This window comes from Drosophila biarmipes, chromosome 2R (genome assembly GCF_025231255.1).
Source record: "Drosophila biarmipes strain raj3 chromosome 2R, RU_DBia_V1.1, whole genome shotgun sequence".
Lineage (NCBI taxonomy): Eukaryota > Metazoa > Arthropoda > Insecta > Diptera > Drosophilidae > Drosophila > Drosophila biarmipes.
In genome coordinates this window covers 3,882,051-3,899,177 of record NC_066615.1, presented here as the reverse complement: position 1 = coordinate 3,899,177, position 17,127 = coordinate 3,882,051, and the positions used below count along the sequence as shown (strand labels likewise).

Here is a 17,127-nt window from a genome sequence, read left to right as displayed (position 1 = left end):
TATATATGTATTTTTAGCTACTTTTTGACCTATAATGATGTATAATAGTATATATAATATAATAATGTATAATAATAATAATAGTTTAAATTCCAGCCACTAAAAAACACTTTGTTAATGTTTGGAGAATTGGTAATTTATTAGATAAAGTTGAATTATTTATTTATGTAATGATATAACTAATTGGGTTCAAGTTTGTAGTTTTTGTTTGTTTTCTTCTTCCTTCCTTCGCTCTAAAATAGTTAATTACATTTAAAATCACAGCAGTCTTTCATTAAAAAATAGATTTATCAATGTTGTGTTTAATCCGTATAATATAACTCTAACCATAGATCGTGTGTGTATAATAACTGAACAAACCGTTACTACATTGATAAAAAAATGTTTAAAATTTAACGGAATAAAGAGCTTACCACTAATCGGAGCTACGAATTGCCAATGCAAACTAACTACTGATTTAGTAATCACCTATTTTTATTAACATTTAGGTTATCTATATCTCGTGCAGATATAGATATACGTACGTATCGTCATTGAACTGAGTTGACAAAATAAACACTTTTATCTCGTTTACGAATTGCACAAAAGTCAAAGGTATCAGTAGTCGATATAATCGACTAGATATATAGATATAGTAAAGATCTAAATATTGATATTTTACGGCTAGAACGTAAGTTTCCTTTGTATGAAATTTCTACTACTGGAATGTATTTTGCATGCTCCAAAACCTTGCCACACCCAATTTGTAATACATGTTCTCTAAACTATGTTCGCATGTGCGTACTTCGTAATATGTATAATATGTTTGCGAATATTTTAAATATTTCTACACGTATATACACGTCTTGCGTTAAATTAAGCTAGCTAAAAATCGGTGTGGTCGATGAACAATTGAAAAAAGTGTCTATAATTGATATTCAAAATTTTGATTACGCTACTGAACGTGAAAATGGGAAAGAGATAATCTTGTTAAGAACATTCAAAGCAAATTTCTGTCCAATTGCTATTTTAAGGATTTCTATATCGTACATATCGGCTTTGATCACAGCTACGCAGAGTTTAGGCAAGGCGAGTAGTCATTTTGGGTAGCTAGCAGAGCGGGATTCCTAAGTTTAGCCTGCCACCTGTTGCATGGTGATGGTGCTGATTAGCTGCTGGCAGATCTTTCCGTACTCGAACTGGTCCCCGGAAATGCGGCGCAGCTTTATTCCCTTTCCAGCTCCATGGGGATCCCGGCTGCGACCCTCGCACACCTGCAGTTCGATCTGCAGGCCGCCTGAGTACTCCAAACTGAGATTAGTGGTCGGCTCTCCAAAGGACGAGTGTGAGGCCAGCAGGGATGCCGCCTCATAGGCCAATGGATTTGAGCTGGATGCATTAGAAGCACTGCTATGTCGTGATTCTGCGCCGCTGTCCTCCGAACTAATGCTTCCCTTGTGCAGCACAAAGCCCTTGGGCGGCATGGTGGAATCAATAGTCTGCTTCACCATCTCCAGGATGCGGGTGGAGTCCAGATTGGAGCACTCGTGTGGCAGCGGCACCTCGTAGCACATCTCATCCGACATGCGCCGCGAGTCGCACATAGAATCCGGTGTCAGATGGCCGCACTCGGTGTGATCGCCCATCTCCGAGTGGGAGTCGGATTTAAATCCAGAGCTGGCGGATGGCTCCTGGCAGGGCGACAGGTTATTCGAGTCGTTGCTTAGTGAGTCGTCAGAGAAGCCAAGCGATTTGTCACTGCCCCGTCGGCATTGAGCTTCGGTCTGAACCTGGGATTGGGATTGGGCAGCGTGAGATGAGCTATTGGCCACTGGACAGTGACTCCCTGCGCTCGACTCGCAGTCCAGACTGGCTTTACGTCCAATGCCCCTCGTAATTGAAGGCATATCGCTGTTGGGCTCGGTAATGATTAGTCCCTAGAAAAATAAAACAAATAATCAATAAGTATCCATTTTACACCGTTCTAAGAATATTCCGTTGGTGAAGTAAGACCGTAGTTACCTGCAAAGACATTACAGGAGTATGTTGTTCCAGAGAGTCCTCGCTATCGCGGCTATTATCTGAGGATAGAGCAACCAAAGTAATCTCGCTGCCCTGGACATCGGTGAGACATATCTGCGGTGTGATCCCTCCGGTACAACCTGCATATGGAGTGCCCGTGCTGATAGTGTGACACATCTGGCCGTTCCCATTTTCCTCCTGGATGATGCAAAGGTTGGGTGACGCTGGCGGTGTGGGAACGACCCTTACAGGCTGTGCTGGTGATAGATTTAGCGGTTTTAGATCATAAAACGAGGCCGTAGGCATGAACCAATTGGTGGCTGCATAGTCCGTGGGCTGCTGGTCCCCCACTCCCCCACAAACATCCATTGACAAGTCAAGGGGTTGATTTGCAGCGGCAGCTGCAGCGGCTCCTTCGCTTGCGGCCGAAGTGCCTCTGGTAATGGATCCACCAGCGCCACCAGTACTCAATCCGGAGATGCCCTTGGTGATCTGGTGCAGCGGTGAGGAGCCTCCGCCTGGGCAGGGCATGTAAGGATTGGGTGAGCAACTGCCACTGAAGCTTGTGCTGTAAACCGGCGACTGACAGCCACTGCTCGAGTTCGAGTTGCTGGCTCCCAGGTTGATGCTGCTGAACTGACCCACCAACTGCTGTTGGTGCTGCGGCTGCAGGGCCAGAGTCATCGGTTGATATTGCGTATAGCCACAGATCGGTTGACCAAACATCTGCTTGGCGGAGGTCAGAGAGGCATTTACGGATGCACCCTGCGGCAGGCTGAGTGGAGAAACACTGAAGCTGAGCATTTGTTGCTGCTGCTGCTGTTGCTGCAGGTGCAACAAGTGACTCTGATCGAGATGACCTCCACTGACAGCCGCCGCACTCGAGGCATGAGCTGCCAGTCCCAGAAGCGGAGCCAAATCCATCGGTACTACATGCGTTGAGATTATCTTGTTGGCTATTTCGAAGCTTACTCGCTGCTCCTTCACCAGGCGGTCCAGGGCGGGCATCAGATTCTTGATGGCCTCCGGAGGAACTTCAATGTCATGGCCACGCCGCAGAGCTAGCTGCAAACCCATTCCTGGTTTTCCATGTATGGGGGAACCTAAAGAAATACAGTTCCAATTAATAACATTACTCAAAGGAAATAAGCTTGCAACGAAGCTTGTGGCGCTAATTTTGGTTTGCTTAATTATCTTACCTGGCAAGCTGATCGAATTTTCTAAAAGCGGCGGACTGGGTGCAACCAAAAAGTTTCTCTGTGCAATACCTTTCTGCAGGGACTGGCATTCCTGCAGCGGTCCTTGGAACTGGCTCTTGGATCCCTCCGAGGCTCGACGCACTGGACTGTAACGTCCTATAGTCGCTGAATGGCAGCAGCAGGGGTTACAACACAGAAAGATAAAGTGGAGGGAGAATGTGAGCCAGGTCGTATCGTAGCTTAAGAGTACTTTAAAAAATAATTCGGGTTAAAACCTAAGGTAAAATTACAAGCAAAAAAGTTAACGTTGTAAGGCTTTTAAATTCTAATATAATCTGCAATGTTTATGAAAAATATGTTCCTATGTGTATGAAAGGGAAGTTAAAACGACATTGAAACTAATAAAGGTTTTTGGTGGTTTTGTTTGGACACTCTGATATTAGGGTAACTCCAATTGGACCCAGCGCAAAAACTCAAGACTTACCACCCTCCTGAACGGTGGGTAACTTCGAGTGGACCACGCGATGGATGCGTCGGTTATTAGCCGCCACTAGGGGCACGGAGCCACCTCCGACCGCCACCAAGGGCAGCGAGTGCGGCGGCGACACGCCCTTCGACATGCCTAGAGGCAGGGCCATGGCCACCGGGTAAGTGCCATTGGGGGGCGATTTGCTAAGAGATTTCAGGGTGGGTGGCAGATAATCGCGGTTCATGCGAGACTCAACCTCGCGAATTATTTCGGGGGGAATCACTATCGGTTATGCGGATTCGGTAGTTGGGGTTTGGGGTTTTAAGCAGCACAATCAGGAGCGGTAGCGGTTGTAGTTGTTGTTGTGCAGTAGCGGGCGATGCAAAATAATCAATTGCAATAAACCAAAAATGTTTACATAAAAAGAAAGATCAAAAAGCAAAACATTAAATCAATATAGTAACAAAATTTAAATTAATTGATAGATAAAAAAATGTTCGATTTACTAATGAACCAATATTTATTCTTATTTAGACATGCTGATAAATGAATTTATATTTGAAGCAACATTTTTTGGTAAATCATTACGCAATTAAGATTGAATTGGGTTTATTTTGTTTTAAAATAATAATATTAACCCAAAATTGCAAATAAATGTTTTATCGATTAGATAAGATTTAGATTTAATCAAAACAAAATTAAAAATTTGACAGTGATTTTCCGTTTTAACATTTTTTTTTTGATATTTTTATATGTATAAGGACTCATTTTAGGTTTCCTTGATAGCCACTTAAACGCACCTGGCGGCCTTTCGGTGACCGTAAGCAGACCAGTTCGCCGCTGCCGCATATTGGAGGAGGTGCTTGGCGCCTGGGACTGCGATCCGGATCCTGGTCCATGTGCCACGGAGAGGTCCTCGGTGCAGCCCACCGTGTGACGCTGAGTAAATCCCCGCTTCTGCATATAGCTACAAACGAAATTAACGGTATAATCGCCTTTAAACGAAAGTTAGAGCCAAGAAAACCTTTGCAGCTCCTCGTTGCTTTCGCCGGTGGCATTCTCCTGGCAGCACTGCATCTGCGCCGCAGTTTGTTCTTTTAGCGGTGACAGCTCCTGCACAGCCAAAGGGTCAGTACCACAATTAGGATTGATAAAGTATCCGGCTGTGTCCATTTGCTGACCCTGAGCTGGACCCACAACAGTGCCCGTGGCGGGATAATAGATGTGAAGATTCGCCCCGCCGTCCGAGGCCCGACGTCCAAATGAACCTACCAAGAGTAATTTTAAAATATAAATATATGATATTAATGAACACTTCTAGCATATGGCCAATACTCACTGGCCCCCATAACAACGGGCGGTTTGAGCAGATGCTGATCCTTGATGGTGAGATTTTGCAGAGGTTGGTTCTGCAGCATGGGCAGATTAACCGGGTAGTAGGGGTTGCTGCTTTGCGGTGGACACTTAAAGTCAATGGGTGGCACATACGGATTAGCCAGCGCCTGTTCGTGGGCCACATCTCCAGGTCCCACCGTATGGCGTCGCGTATTTGCTCCGTTGGCGCCTCCAGCCTGAGCGCTCAGGTGCTGCGAATTAACAGGAGGCTAGAAACAAGATATGTCGGTTAAAATCAAGAGACTAATGGGGATTAATCAAGGACCAGTTCCTTAAAAAACGTATTATAATGTTCGGTTTGAATCTACCATGCCTACCTCATTGGAACGAGCCAGACATTCGAGCTCAAAGTCACCAAACTTCTCCAGATCTACGGCGACATCCGACCAGCCATAGCCCGAAGCTGAGGTGGAGGCATTGGCATTGCTCAGCGGACTGAGTCGGTCCAGAGATTCCTGCTTGACTAGCTCTGACCGGTCCACCACGCCCGTTGTGATGCTCGTCTTGCGGGTTCGGGAGTAGGCCAGGCTTGCGTGGTGCTGCAGTCTTTGGTTTTCCCGTCGCTTCTGCTGCAGCTTGTCCTGCAGCAGGTTGTAAATGGCGTATATGTTGTCGAATCTCTGCTCGTGCACCGACTGTGCGATCATGTCGGCGGTTAGCCCGGGAAGCTGCAGCATGTGCGTCATCACCACGGAGTCCAGCTGCGGCGGTGAGTCCGCCACACTGCCCAGCGAGGACGTGGAGGCCGACTTCGACACTGTTCCCGATCCGGGGGCAAAGGACGTGGCCTCGAAATACTCCTCCTCCTGCATTTCTGTCTGCCACTCGCTTAGCCAGCGGTGCTTTATGATTTGCTTCACGGTGTATCGCCGGTCAGGCTCCACCACCAACATGTTTCGGATCAGCTGCTCGCATTCTGAATTATATAAAATCGCAAAACAGTGCATTGTTTAATTCGTTTTAGCTAGGTTTACTGTTATAAGCGGAGGAGCAAAATTTACTCGTTCAGAAACTCGATATTAATTGTAAGCTCACCCTGTGACATAAAGAAAGGAATGCGGAATTTGCCCAACACCACGCGACTTTTTAGCTCCATTATGGTTTTTCCATCAAAGGGTAACGCTCCGCAGACCAAGGCGTACAGTACAACGCCCAAGCTCCAGATATCCGACTTGGGTCCATCGTACTCCAAGCCCTGGAAAACCTCTGGGGCGGCATATGGCGGTGATCCGCACCAGGTCCTCAGAGTGGCGCCCTCCTCGTAGTGATTGCTAAAGCCAAAGTCTGCCAGCTGCAAGAAAAAGATCATGAAAAGATTCATTTCATTTATCTACAGGATGAGTTTAATAGGCAGTAGTGTAACTTGTAGTGTCCGTAAGATAATTTCCTAATTTAAAATAAATTTATTCATTTTAAATTAAGAGAACGTGTTATAAGCCCCATAAACAGATCGGAAAAGCCTGTTAATAATTTTAAACATATTTAGTAACAAGAAACAATTGTTCCTTTTGTATAGAAATGATTCTTTGTGTCAATGATTTTACAATTTCACATTTCGTTTTTCTGAGGCTCCTTAGTTTTGATTTTTAGGTGTTTCATTACATGGATAGAAAGTAGATGTTGAAATGGGATTTTCTTTCGATTTATTTATTTTTATTTTTTATTTTATTAAATTTAAAAACCTAATCGTAATAAAATGTCAATAATTGTAAACATCCTCGTGTAAATTGTAAAAACTCGTGTGCAATCTTAGAGACTCTCGGCGTTCAGCTTGCATATCTTCGTCTTCCTCGAACTCTATTTACCTGAGGAACAGGTATCTGATAGTCGAGGCAATCGACTGTAGCGTTCTCGTCTGTTTTTTAATTTATCAAGTTTGCATTCTTGTATCATACCTTTATGTTCATGTCCTTGTCGAGCAGTACATTCTCGGCCTTGAGATCTCGATGCACCACCCCGCGCAGGTGGCAGTAGTGAACGGCCGATACGAGCTGGGTGAAGACACGCGCCGCCTCCGGCTCCTTCATCCTGCCATTGGCCACCAAGTGATCGAAGATCTCTCCGTTCGGCGCGTACTCGGTCACCAGGTAGATCATCGACTGCGACTCCATCACCTCGTACAATCGGGTGATGTGGGGGTGTCGCAGCGACTTCAAGATGGATATCTCGCGGAACGTCTTGCTCAGGTACTCCTCGTTCAGGCATGTCTTGTCTATGATCTTGATGGCAACCTGCAATATATTTTGAGAGCAAACAGGGAAACGGATTTAGCCAAAAAACCAAAACATGTCATTCTCGGCCCGATTGTTTGTCGTCCCTCTGTTTTGTTTGAGCCCAGGTGAACGAACGTTTTCAGCGGAGCGTGGAAAAAGGAGAAGTGAGATTTTAAAATATGGGAGAAACACAACAGGGAGCCCCGAAATTCAAGCTGTGTGGGTTGGCGAAAAATAGTCTTGCTTGGCTACCAGCACAGTGGTACAAAAGCAGTCCTTAAACCTACAAAAATCCCACATAGGTGAGTTTGATTTTTCGGTCATTAAGAGAAGACGAATGTTCTCTAATGTTTTAATTTTTTTAACTGCAGCAAAACTTTTTCACAGTTCTTACTTATAAATAAAAGGGTTTACTAGATTCGTCGGAAAGTATGTAACAGGCAGAAGAAAGCATTTCAGACCCCACAAAGTATATGTATTCTGGATCAGGTTCACTAGCCGAGTCGATGTACGCAGCGCAAGTTTGTTTCAGCAGGGTGCCACGCCGGCAAGCCAAAGTTTGTATACCCTTGCAGTGATAAGAAATAACCAACTTTAGTAAATAATTTTTTCATATTATTTTCCCACTAATTTCCCGATTGTTCCTATGACAGCTATATGATGTAGTCGTCCGATTTTGATAAAATTTAATCCGAAATTCAGAACTAATTAAAAAATGTTATTTCCAAGCTAAGAAGGTTATATGTCAAAAAGCACCAAAGCTATAATTTGTTATATATTATTTTCCCACCAATTTTCCGATCGTTCCTATGACAGCTATATGATATAGTCTTCCGATTTTGATAAAATTTAATTCAAAATTCAGAACTGAATAAAAAATGACTGAAATCATTATACCCTCTGCAAGGGTATAAAAAGTTATTTAAATGATATTGTGTTGTTATAATCAATACCCATCTACATGCAAAGAAAATATTGAAAACGGATGAAAATTTTAAGAGTTAGAGCCAAATATTTTAAATATTTTGCAATGTCAATTGAGCTTGAACACCACATGCAGCAAATCAGCAGTTTTCACTAATTCGCCACTAGCCTCTAGAGGCGCCACCAGTTCGAGGCGCAAAAAACTTTCTCTTAAACTTTTACGAATAAAAAAATATACTTTTGGTGCTGAGAAACAACAACATTAAATATTTAAATCAGTAATTATTTCATAATTTCTTTGGTCTGTAAAGATTTAATTGGAAATTAGATAGCGGTCAACTCAGTAATTTTAATTTTGTAATGCAATTACAAGAATTATAGTTTCTTTAAAGCTTATGTGTAATGTGTATTTATACTAAAACATTATTTATACACCAACGATTAAATCCTACTTAACTGAATAGTTTCCTTCCTGCATTACAGACTGGACTAATTGTTTAGTTTTTCAGATAAACAGTGTAAATACCGCCGGTTTTTAAGAACATTTTCAAATCATTCTCTCTGTGTAGCAAATTTTAGTGATATATTATCGATGTCAGCCACTGTAGCCTTGCTGTTGCCAGGGCTCTATGTGGGTGGTTTGGTGGCGCACAGTCTGCAGCAGCAACATCGACAGCAGCAACATGAACGGCAGCAGCAGCAACAGCAACACACGATGACAGCGCCATACTTGGTGCGCGTGTTCGGATCTGGGGATCTCTACGGATATGTGAATATGCGATGCGGACTGATGGTGGTTTCATGGCGGAGGCGACCGTCTTGCGGGGCGATGGTGGTCAAGGGAGACAAGACAAAAACATTCTTCGCTCACGACTTTCGTTCGCAGCCGCCGACAACGCTGCCGTCGCTGACTGTTTATTTGCTTTTGTGTATTCGCAAAACATTTAAAAAATTTAACACAATGTTAAATAATTAGCAGCACAAGTGAGCGTACACTCACTCAGCCGTCCGACTCTTTCTCTCATCGCACTGAACCCTTTCGCTCGATGACAACGGGCAAAAGCATCATAATCGCCGCCGGTTTCTTTTGACGTTTTTGTTATTGTTTGCCCAATTATTAAGCAAGTTTGCTTGCTTCCTGATATTCTTCTAAGTGCATACATTCAATCAATGCTCACAATTCCCCGAATCTTCTTCAATCAAACGCCGTGCATTATATCAAGTCGAATCACAACTTATATTAATTCCGCCGTGAGACTTTGAACCTGAGGCAACTGTGCAATGCACACTATTTGTTCATAAAGACAGAAATGTTTTTGCTGCCAGGCAATGCGGCGTATGCGTAATGTCTAGTGAGCGAAAGAGATAGTGACCGGCGAAAACGAGAAATGAGATGAGTTTGACACTTTTACATAACTGCATGAAACAAAAGCTGATTCTGCACTGATTTCCCGCCCTAGAAGTCGCCAACGCCACGTGAGCTGAACTTCAGCTTACGGCGGAATAAGGGGGAGAATAAGGGGGCGAAAACAGAAATGCCATTGCCACGTGCCGCTTGACCTTTCCTTTTGGTCGCCGGCGAATGCGATGAACCTCAAGCCCTGCTCGCAAATGAGACATTTCAAAATAATCGCAACCAGAAATGCCAACAGTTATAACAGTCGTTGCGAAAATATCAATGTCGTCCCTTTAGGAATCCTTCAGCCGAAGGCAAAGGAATCGTATCAAAAGGTCCTATTGATTTAAAAGGCAAGCTCAAGGCAAGGTCTAGAATGTTGTTGATTACGAGTGTCAGCCGTTAAATAAGAGCCCTGAAACAATGTCAAGAATTTTAAAATATTTGTCAGCGAATCATAATTCACGGCAATCTTAATGTCTTCTTCGTGTAGAAAGTCGTTTCTTCGTAATTTCACTGTGAAATAAGCAATCCTAAGAATATTGGTTTTTAAATTGGTCGGCTGCCCCTTTTAAAAATAATGCAAATTGTTTTTTCATATATGTAATATGTATTTTGTTTAAATGAAATTGAAAGGATGCCTTTTGAAAAAAACATTTTCTCCATGACATTAGAATCTCAATAGAGCTAAAATACATTTTTTGGTACCACTTACAATAAGCTTTCAATTTACCAGATTAACACCAAGGAAATTTTTAAAATGATATACATGCTGGCCTGTCGTTAGCCTAAATACCGCTTTTCGATAATAGCTTATTCTCTCGGTCCAGTTTCTCGTACTGCCCTTTCAACTCCTCAAGGTCCTTGGAGTTTTGATCAGACAATCGATATAGTTGGGCATTTACGCCAACTATTTTTTCCATAAGAGCGTTAACTGTATACTGGCTAAGACGTTCGGGCCGAAAAACGTCCTCCCTTATGGTGGCCACAAAGTGCCACATGTCCTGAAGTTCGTCGCGCTTTGCATTGCGGTATTGCAGTAACTTTTCATTAAGCACCAGCTTCTCCTGTTCGATTTCGTTGATCAGGCTTATAAGGTCTGTGGTGGAGGAGCTAGTGGGTCGGGCATTTCGGCTACTTTCCGGATCATTCGAAGCAACTCCTTCCCGCTCGGTCTTTGGGTCTGTGTCTACTTCATCATTCGGAAGTATAAAATTGTTGGGGTTCAGCTTGACTTGATGACATTCGAGATATTTTTGCTGGGCCTTTAAACGAGTCAGTTCGCAAAGTATGGCGGTTGGAGTTTTCTTAGGTGTTCTGGTTTTGGGTTCGAATTTGACTAGATTCCTCTTGCGAATGGGTTTCTCCGGGGCCTGGGCTTTGGGAACCGGCGGCTTCTGTTCCTCGGCCTCTGGATTTTCCATGGGGCTTCAGTGACATGTGATTGTTGCACAACGTCCAACGAAGGAGTCCTTGCAACTTTTGCAGCGTTCGTGTTGTTGTTATTTACAAGCGGTAATCAAACGTGTTGCTAGCGCACCCGCCTCCCACCTCCCCTTTCCGCGTGTTTAATCGATATGCGACCTCCTTCGCTTTCACCTTTCCCCTGCCCCTCTTCGTGGCTGCTGCACCCGCTTTTGTCTTCTCCAGGGGTCAGTAAACTTTATTTGGTCTGGCTGGATTTTAAAAATTTCCAACCGGTGGCGGCAGCTTTGAGTGGAAATGGAAAATCGATTACTACAATTACACTTTCCATGTCATGGCCTACTAAATTGCCCATGGAAATGGGGCACTTGGAGTTGGGGATGTAGGCCACATTTGTGGCTAACTAATTTCTAATCAGCACATCTGGCAGACATGGAAAATCCACCAACCAACGACAATCTCAAGAGGTTCTTTAAAGTTTAGCGCGCTAATCAGGTTTCAATATAAACCGCAACCATTTTTAAGGCAATACGGTGGGACCTCGTCACTATAACTGCAATATAAACCAAGAGAGATCTAGTTTGAGGAAAAAAATAATATATGATCGACCAAATTAAAAAGGAAATGTATTTAAAATAAGTGGTGTCGTTGCTTTGGAAAATATGCTTTTTATAAAATGTACGAGAGGTACCTGACATTAGGGAACTCCTGTTTTTTAATTAATTACAATTTGCAAGGATTAGCCCACGTATATTTATTTTTTTAATTGGCAACAAGAAATTAACAGGTTTTTACTACTGTTCTCCCTTGCTGGGGGCAAGTTAAAAGTTCCTAGTACGGAAGTTTGACTGTTTGCGCAAAGGAAACCCTCGAGTTGATTTATTATTTGTTTTGCTATCGCCTGCAAAGTCAAATCAAAAGCTAAACAATCGAACGCCCTGCGCGAGAGTGGGGTAAAGCATTCAGGGAGCATTTACATGGCGCGTGCTGTTTGTCTTCTGTTTCCCCCGCACCCGCACCCATCCACTTCCACCCACCACCCACTCCACTGTGGCTGTGGGCGTGCGAGTTGGAGCGAGATGGCAGACGCACGTGACTGATTTGCGAATTTACTTTTCTTGCGTTGATAAAGAATCGCCGAGGAAGAATCAGCAGAGGAACCAAAACCACCTGATAACATTTTTGGTTATCATTGGAGTGTCAATGTGTGTAAATTGTACACTGTCAGTGCTGCAGAAGAGGACGACACCAGCATACTTTTACTACTATCACAGTCAGACAAATAAGAACGGGGAACAAGTTGACAAAGAATATGAACGACCTTAGATTTAGTGCGCATGATTTTGTGGGTTTTGTAAACACACACGAGAACTTTATAAAACCGCAGACAACTAAAAGCGAGCAGCAAAAGCCGCGAAATTGTTAATGAAAAGGTAAATAAAAATTGTTAAACGATTGCATCTACCCCTCTCGCTCGCCCACTGTCTCCGTCCCTCTTCCACCCGTCTGTTTCGGTCTGACGCGTGTTAGATGTTCAAACATGTTTTCGGTCTGCTGGCCAAGAGGCAACGCTCAGACGGCAGCTCAAATATTTGCCCATAGCGAAAGATCAACCAACAAATGTGAGCGGGACGAAAAGAGAGTCCCAGAAAGAGACGGGGAGAGCATAGGGTTGCACAGGGAGAAATTTAGATGATTTCTTGCTTTAAAGCAGAAAATTGTTGTAATAGAGCATATTCAATTGTCACTAACTAATTGAAAGTATATCAATATAGTTGAACTAACAATGATACAATAGAAAACAAGAGAGAATTCTAAAGTAGCTATATGCCGCTGGCCTAGACCATCGATACCCGCGGAACCGAGGGAGATGGAGATATGGAAGCGATTGTTCACAGAATTGCACATTCCGGAACAGCGCCGCCTAGCGTCAATTCCTATACTTGCTTGTCCGATCGTCCGATTCGGGAAAAAATTCTTAAAATAAGTTTTGACCCGCTCTCCCCTGTTGATTTGTATACCCGGAACTCATATGTTTGTATGAAACAGGTGGAAGTTCCCTTTCCATAGAGTTCACTCGTTCAAAACTGCGATTCCCACAAGCCACATCCCCCACCAACTATCCGATAACAGCTGATCTGCCTAATCTAACCACTGCTGCGTATTCCATTTTTGATTGTTCCTGTCATCATTGCTTTCGTAGTTTTTTAGTAGTAGTTTTTTTTTTCGTAGTTTTCGTAGTGAATGCTTCAGTTTTCACTGACAAGAAGAAGAACTCAGAGTTGCACCGAAAAAACATATGGACTCTATAACGCTTAAATCTGTATGCCGCCCACATAACATCATATATTGGTGGTAGGTGGCGCTTTGTTTTGTATGTCTCCATCTCCCTTTTGCTCTCCTTAGCTGAGCAACAAGTATCCCTATAAAATGTTTCAAAACAGTTTTCGCCTATTTTTTTCTATCTGCAATATACGAGAAGGATATAAAGTGGCTGCGCTGCATGGCTGCTGCTTAATTGCATCAATTGGAGCATTAAAGCAGTTGCCAAGGCAACTGCAAAAAATTTAATTAAACTAAAACTTGCCAATTGAGTGCAAACACATTCCACATAAAAAAGCAAACTGAAATTCAATTTAAAACGGCACGTGAAAGCGTTCAAAAGAGCGTAGGAAGAAAAGAAAAAAGTTTTATTTATTTAAAGCATTAAATTTAAACTAGGTTTTGGATCATTTTTAGATTCTTTGCCCGAAGCACATATCGCACTTTTTCTTATCGTTGCTTCTGCTGTTCCCCAGGTTTATACCAATAATCATAATTCAAGTTATTTACCTATGTGATTGGGGCTTATTATGTACCTGAATTTGTGTGTACAAGTGAACTTTTGCCATTTTCCATTGATAATTGTGAATTATTGCCAAATGCGCTTTCGGGAGATAAGCTACGGGCTATAAGGCTGTATAAGTAACTATGTACAACGGTCCTAACATACTCATGTTTTACTAACATGCTAGGTACATACGACTGTGTACATACACTCATTGGATGGGCCATGCAAAACTAAGATAAGTTAGCACCGTTGGACCTTGAAGTTGTCGAACAGCTGTGTTGTTATCAGGGAAACTTAATTTCGTTACAGTCAACAAACAATTCTCCTGAACAAGGGAAGCTGATTGGATTTGCTTATCTTCGGTTAAGTGCTACTGACAATGGTTTAATTTATACAAAAATTATATCTTGTGAAATAAAATGCTTTGAAGCCGTTGTTAGGGATGGTATTGGCGATTTGGTTCTGTCATTTTATAATTACTTTCAAACATGTCACCACTTACTGAGCTCGATCTTCGTTTTAAACATATTTTTAATCATGTCATCTCCGGCGAAAATTACTAAGATTAATTTCGTCGGAGGCACCTGCTCATCACAGAATCATCAGCGTTGTCAATCATAAGTTGATTTCGACTGTTTGCTCTACAAATTTGCGATCTTTTTTCCGTTTCAATATTTCTCTGTCCCTCCCTCGCTGTGTTACGTTTAATGATTAAAGTTCAGTGTTTTCTGCTTTTATTGTAGCCGCCATGTGGGACTATTTTTCTTGACAATCCCAATTATCAAGTGCCACAGCTGTTGCTGTTGCGTTAGCACTTCATCGGACGTTCCCACCCACAAACACCGATAAAAATGATATAAGGATGCAGATGAGTCAATCTGTTACATGCTCAAAGCAACTCCTACAGTATATGCGCGAGGAGAAAAGGCGCCTTATTGAAATTTACCCAGCTCATCAACTCGAGTTGGCTTTACAGCAGGAAGCTCTAAAAGGGAAAAAACAAAACTGATTTGTAATTGCAAATGTGATCGAAAACAAAAGGAAACATTGAATTACTTCCTCAAAAGGTTCACACACACACGGGAATAAGGTAATCAATGAGGGAGATGGAAAAACTGACACTTTTAAAGGCGCTTACAAATGCGATTCAATTAGCATGTCGATTTCCACCTCCAGATTCCCACTCACCCTTCTCCCACCGTCGTCGACTGAAAGCTAATATTAAGCCAGGTAACCGAATCAGAAACAGAAAGACCGAAATCGAAACGAATCTCCTGATTGTCAATAAGTTGTGTAAATATTATTGTACATATTTACGCGGCAACAAACAAAATCAACCAATTTGATCGACTCAAATGCGCAAAAAATCGTGGAAGAACACGAACTGTTCGGTTGAAAATCCCTCAATTTACCAGTGCCTTTATTGGATGTTTAATCGTATATACTATTCTATTCTACAATTCAAGTAAACTTGAATTACTTCAATTGGTTACATAAAAATTAAAACGAGAAAGGAAGTTAGCTTCGGCAAGCCTTGCAGTTATAAGATTTCCGACGGTTAAATGTATAAGGATTGTGGCTAGCATCAGTGATATAAACAAAAATTATTTCATTATTTCTCTAACCTTTCATTGACAGCTTTATGTTAGAGTCGTCCGATTTTTATTAAATTTATTTCGAAATTCTTAAAAATATAAAAAAGGATATTCCCAATAATATAAAATATGTCAAAAACACCGAAGCTATAACTTGTTTCATATTATTTTCCCACCAACTTTCCAATCGTTCCTATGGCAGCTATATGATTTATTCGCCTGATTTTGATAAAATTAAATTCGAAATTCAGAACTAAATAAAAAATGTTATTTTCAAGCTTAGTCGTAGATTTTGATAAAACTAAATTCGAAATGCAAAACCAATTAAGAAATGTTATTTCCAAGCGTAGGAGGTTATATGTTAAACAAGAAAGGAAGTTAACTTCGGTAGGTCGAAGTTTATATACCCTAGCAGTTGTAAAAAATAATCAATTATATTATTCAATTTAATTCGAAATTCAGAACTATTATAAAATGTTATTTTTAAGCTAATAAAGTTATATGTTAAAAAACACCAAAGATATAATTTTCTTTTCATGCTTTCCGACTAATTTTCCGATCTTTTCCAAGGCAACTATATGATATAGTCATCCGATTTTAATCAAATTTTATTCGAAATTCAAAAAACAATAAAAAATGTTATTTCCAAGTGTAGGAGGTTATAAGTTAAAACACACTGAAGATATAATTTTTCAATATTATTTTCCACTAATTTTCTGATTTATTCCTATGGGAGCTGTATAATATAGTCGTCCGATTTTGATAAAATTTAATTTTAAATTCATGCTTAGAAAGGTATATATTAGGAAACATCAAATATATAATTTTTTTTTTAATTTTTTCGCATATAGTTCCTATAGGAGCTATAAGATATAGTTGTTCGATCCGGCTGGTTCCGACTTATATACTACCTGCAATAGAAAGAAGACTTTTGGGAAAGTTTCAGCCCGATAGCTTTAAAACTGAGAGGCTAGTTTGCGTAGAAACGGACGGACAAACGGGCATGGCTAGATCGATTCGTCTAGTGAAGTATATACTTTATGGAGTCGGGTTTGTAACCTCTGTAAGGGTAAAAAATTGTAATCCATTGCAATGTGAAACATAAAAAGCTTAAGTCCCTTAGCTGGGATCTGAGATCAACAGGTTTAAAACAAAGTTTTTCAACGCATCTTATACTCCTAAAGAACGTAAAGTTCATAGATCTTGTTAGGCAATTATTGGTAAATTTGTGGTTCCTGTGTACGGGATGTCATAAATCTTTTAAATGCCTGCTGTCAATTGCCGAGACAAACACTCGATTAGTCAGTTATGACTAACTAGTATTCGGATCGTTAATTGGGGGAATCGGAACTCATTGAGGAGGAATGCTTTTGGGAACTCACCTTTGTCTTGGTCACGATGTTGGTGGCCAGCTTGACCACGGCAAAGTTGCCCTTGCCGATGGTCTTCTCCAGCTCATAGTAGCCGACTCGCAGGAGCTTGTCCACGGATATCTTGCTGGTCGATGGCACCTTGTAGTTCTGTGGCGTTGAGGTCGAAGGAGCTGCTGGTCCAGCCGTTGGTGTGGTGGCCATCGCAGACACGTCGCCGGAGAAGGAGGGGGTCTGGCACGGGGATTTTACAGTGGGGTTATCAGATGCGTAATTGCCTTATGCGCACAGGAAATTCACTTAAAATGCA

The 17,127-nt window shown here is 41.9% G+C and overlaps 2 protein-coding genes across 4 annotated transcripts; both read right to left on the bottom strand.

Annotated features, from left to right (window-relative positions):
* Positions 1 to 120: 120 nt before the first annotated feature.
* LOC108029485 (uncharacterized) lies at positions 121 to 17,023 on the bottom strand. Of its 3 annotated transcripts, none has more exons than XM_017101750.3 (11): positions 16,830 to 17,023; positions 6,960 to 7,295; positions 6,100 to 6,355; positions 5,382 to 5,980; positions 5,009 to 5,273; positions 4,694 to 4,937; positions 4,470 to 4,636; positions 3,685 to 3,951; positions 3,201 to 3,365; positions 2,002 to 3,104; positions 121 to 1,916 (listed from the first exon to the last, which is right to left on the bottom strand). In XM_017101750.3, the coding sequence occupies exons 1-11, from the start codon at positions 17,019 to 17,021 to the stop codon at positions 1,113 to 1,115; spliced, it is 4,398 nt and encodes a 1,465-aa protein (XP_016957239.1). In that variant the 5' UTR covers positions 17,022 to 17,023; the 3' UTR covers positions 121 to 1,112. The 3 variants fall into 3 exon arrangements, with proteins under 3 accessions (XP_016957239.1, XP_016957240.1, XP_016957241.1); XM_017101751.3 differs by having other exon boundaries at positions 3,201 to 3,356; XM_017101752.3 differs by lacking the exon at positions 3,685 to 3,951 and having other exon boundaries at positions 3,201 to 3,356.
* Positions 10,200 to 11,359, bottom strand: LOC108029491 (uncharacterized). The gene has a single exon (XM_017101760.3). It carries the CDS (start codon positions 11,019 to 11,021, stop codon positions 10,386 to 10,388), a length of 636 nt encoding a protein of 211 aa, XP_016957249.1. The 5' UTR covers positions 11,022 to 11,359; the 3' UTR covers positions 10,200 to 10,385.
* Positions 17,024 to 17,127: the final 104 nt, after the last annotated feature.

Coding starts and splice junctions, on each gene's coding strand:
- LOC108029485 (XM_017101750.3), bottom strand. CDS start 17,021: ATGGCCACCACACCAACGGCTGGACCAGCAGCTCCTTCGACCTCAACG. Junction 4,938..5,008: donor GCCCGTTGTTATGGGGGCCA/GTGAGTATTGGC, acceptor TACTCTTGGTAG/GTTCATTTGGACGTCGGGCC. Junction 3,366..3,684: donor ACCCACCGTTCAGGAGGGTG/GTAAGTCTTGAG, acceptor GCTGCCATTCAG/CGACTATAGGACGTTACAGT.
- LOC108029491 (XM_017101760.3), bottom strand. CDS start 11,021: ATGGAAAATCCAGAGGCCGAGGAACAGAAGCCGCCGGTTCCCAAAGCC.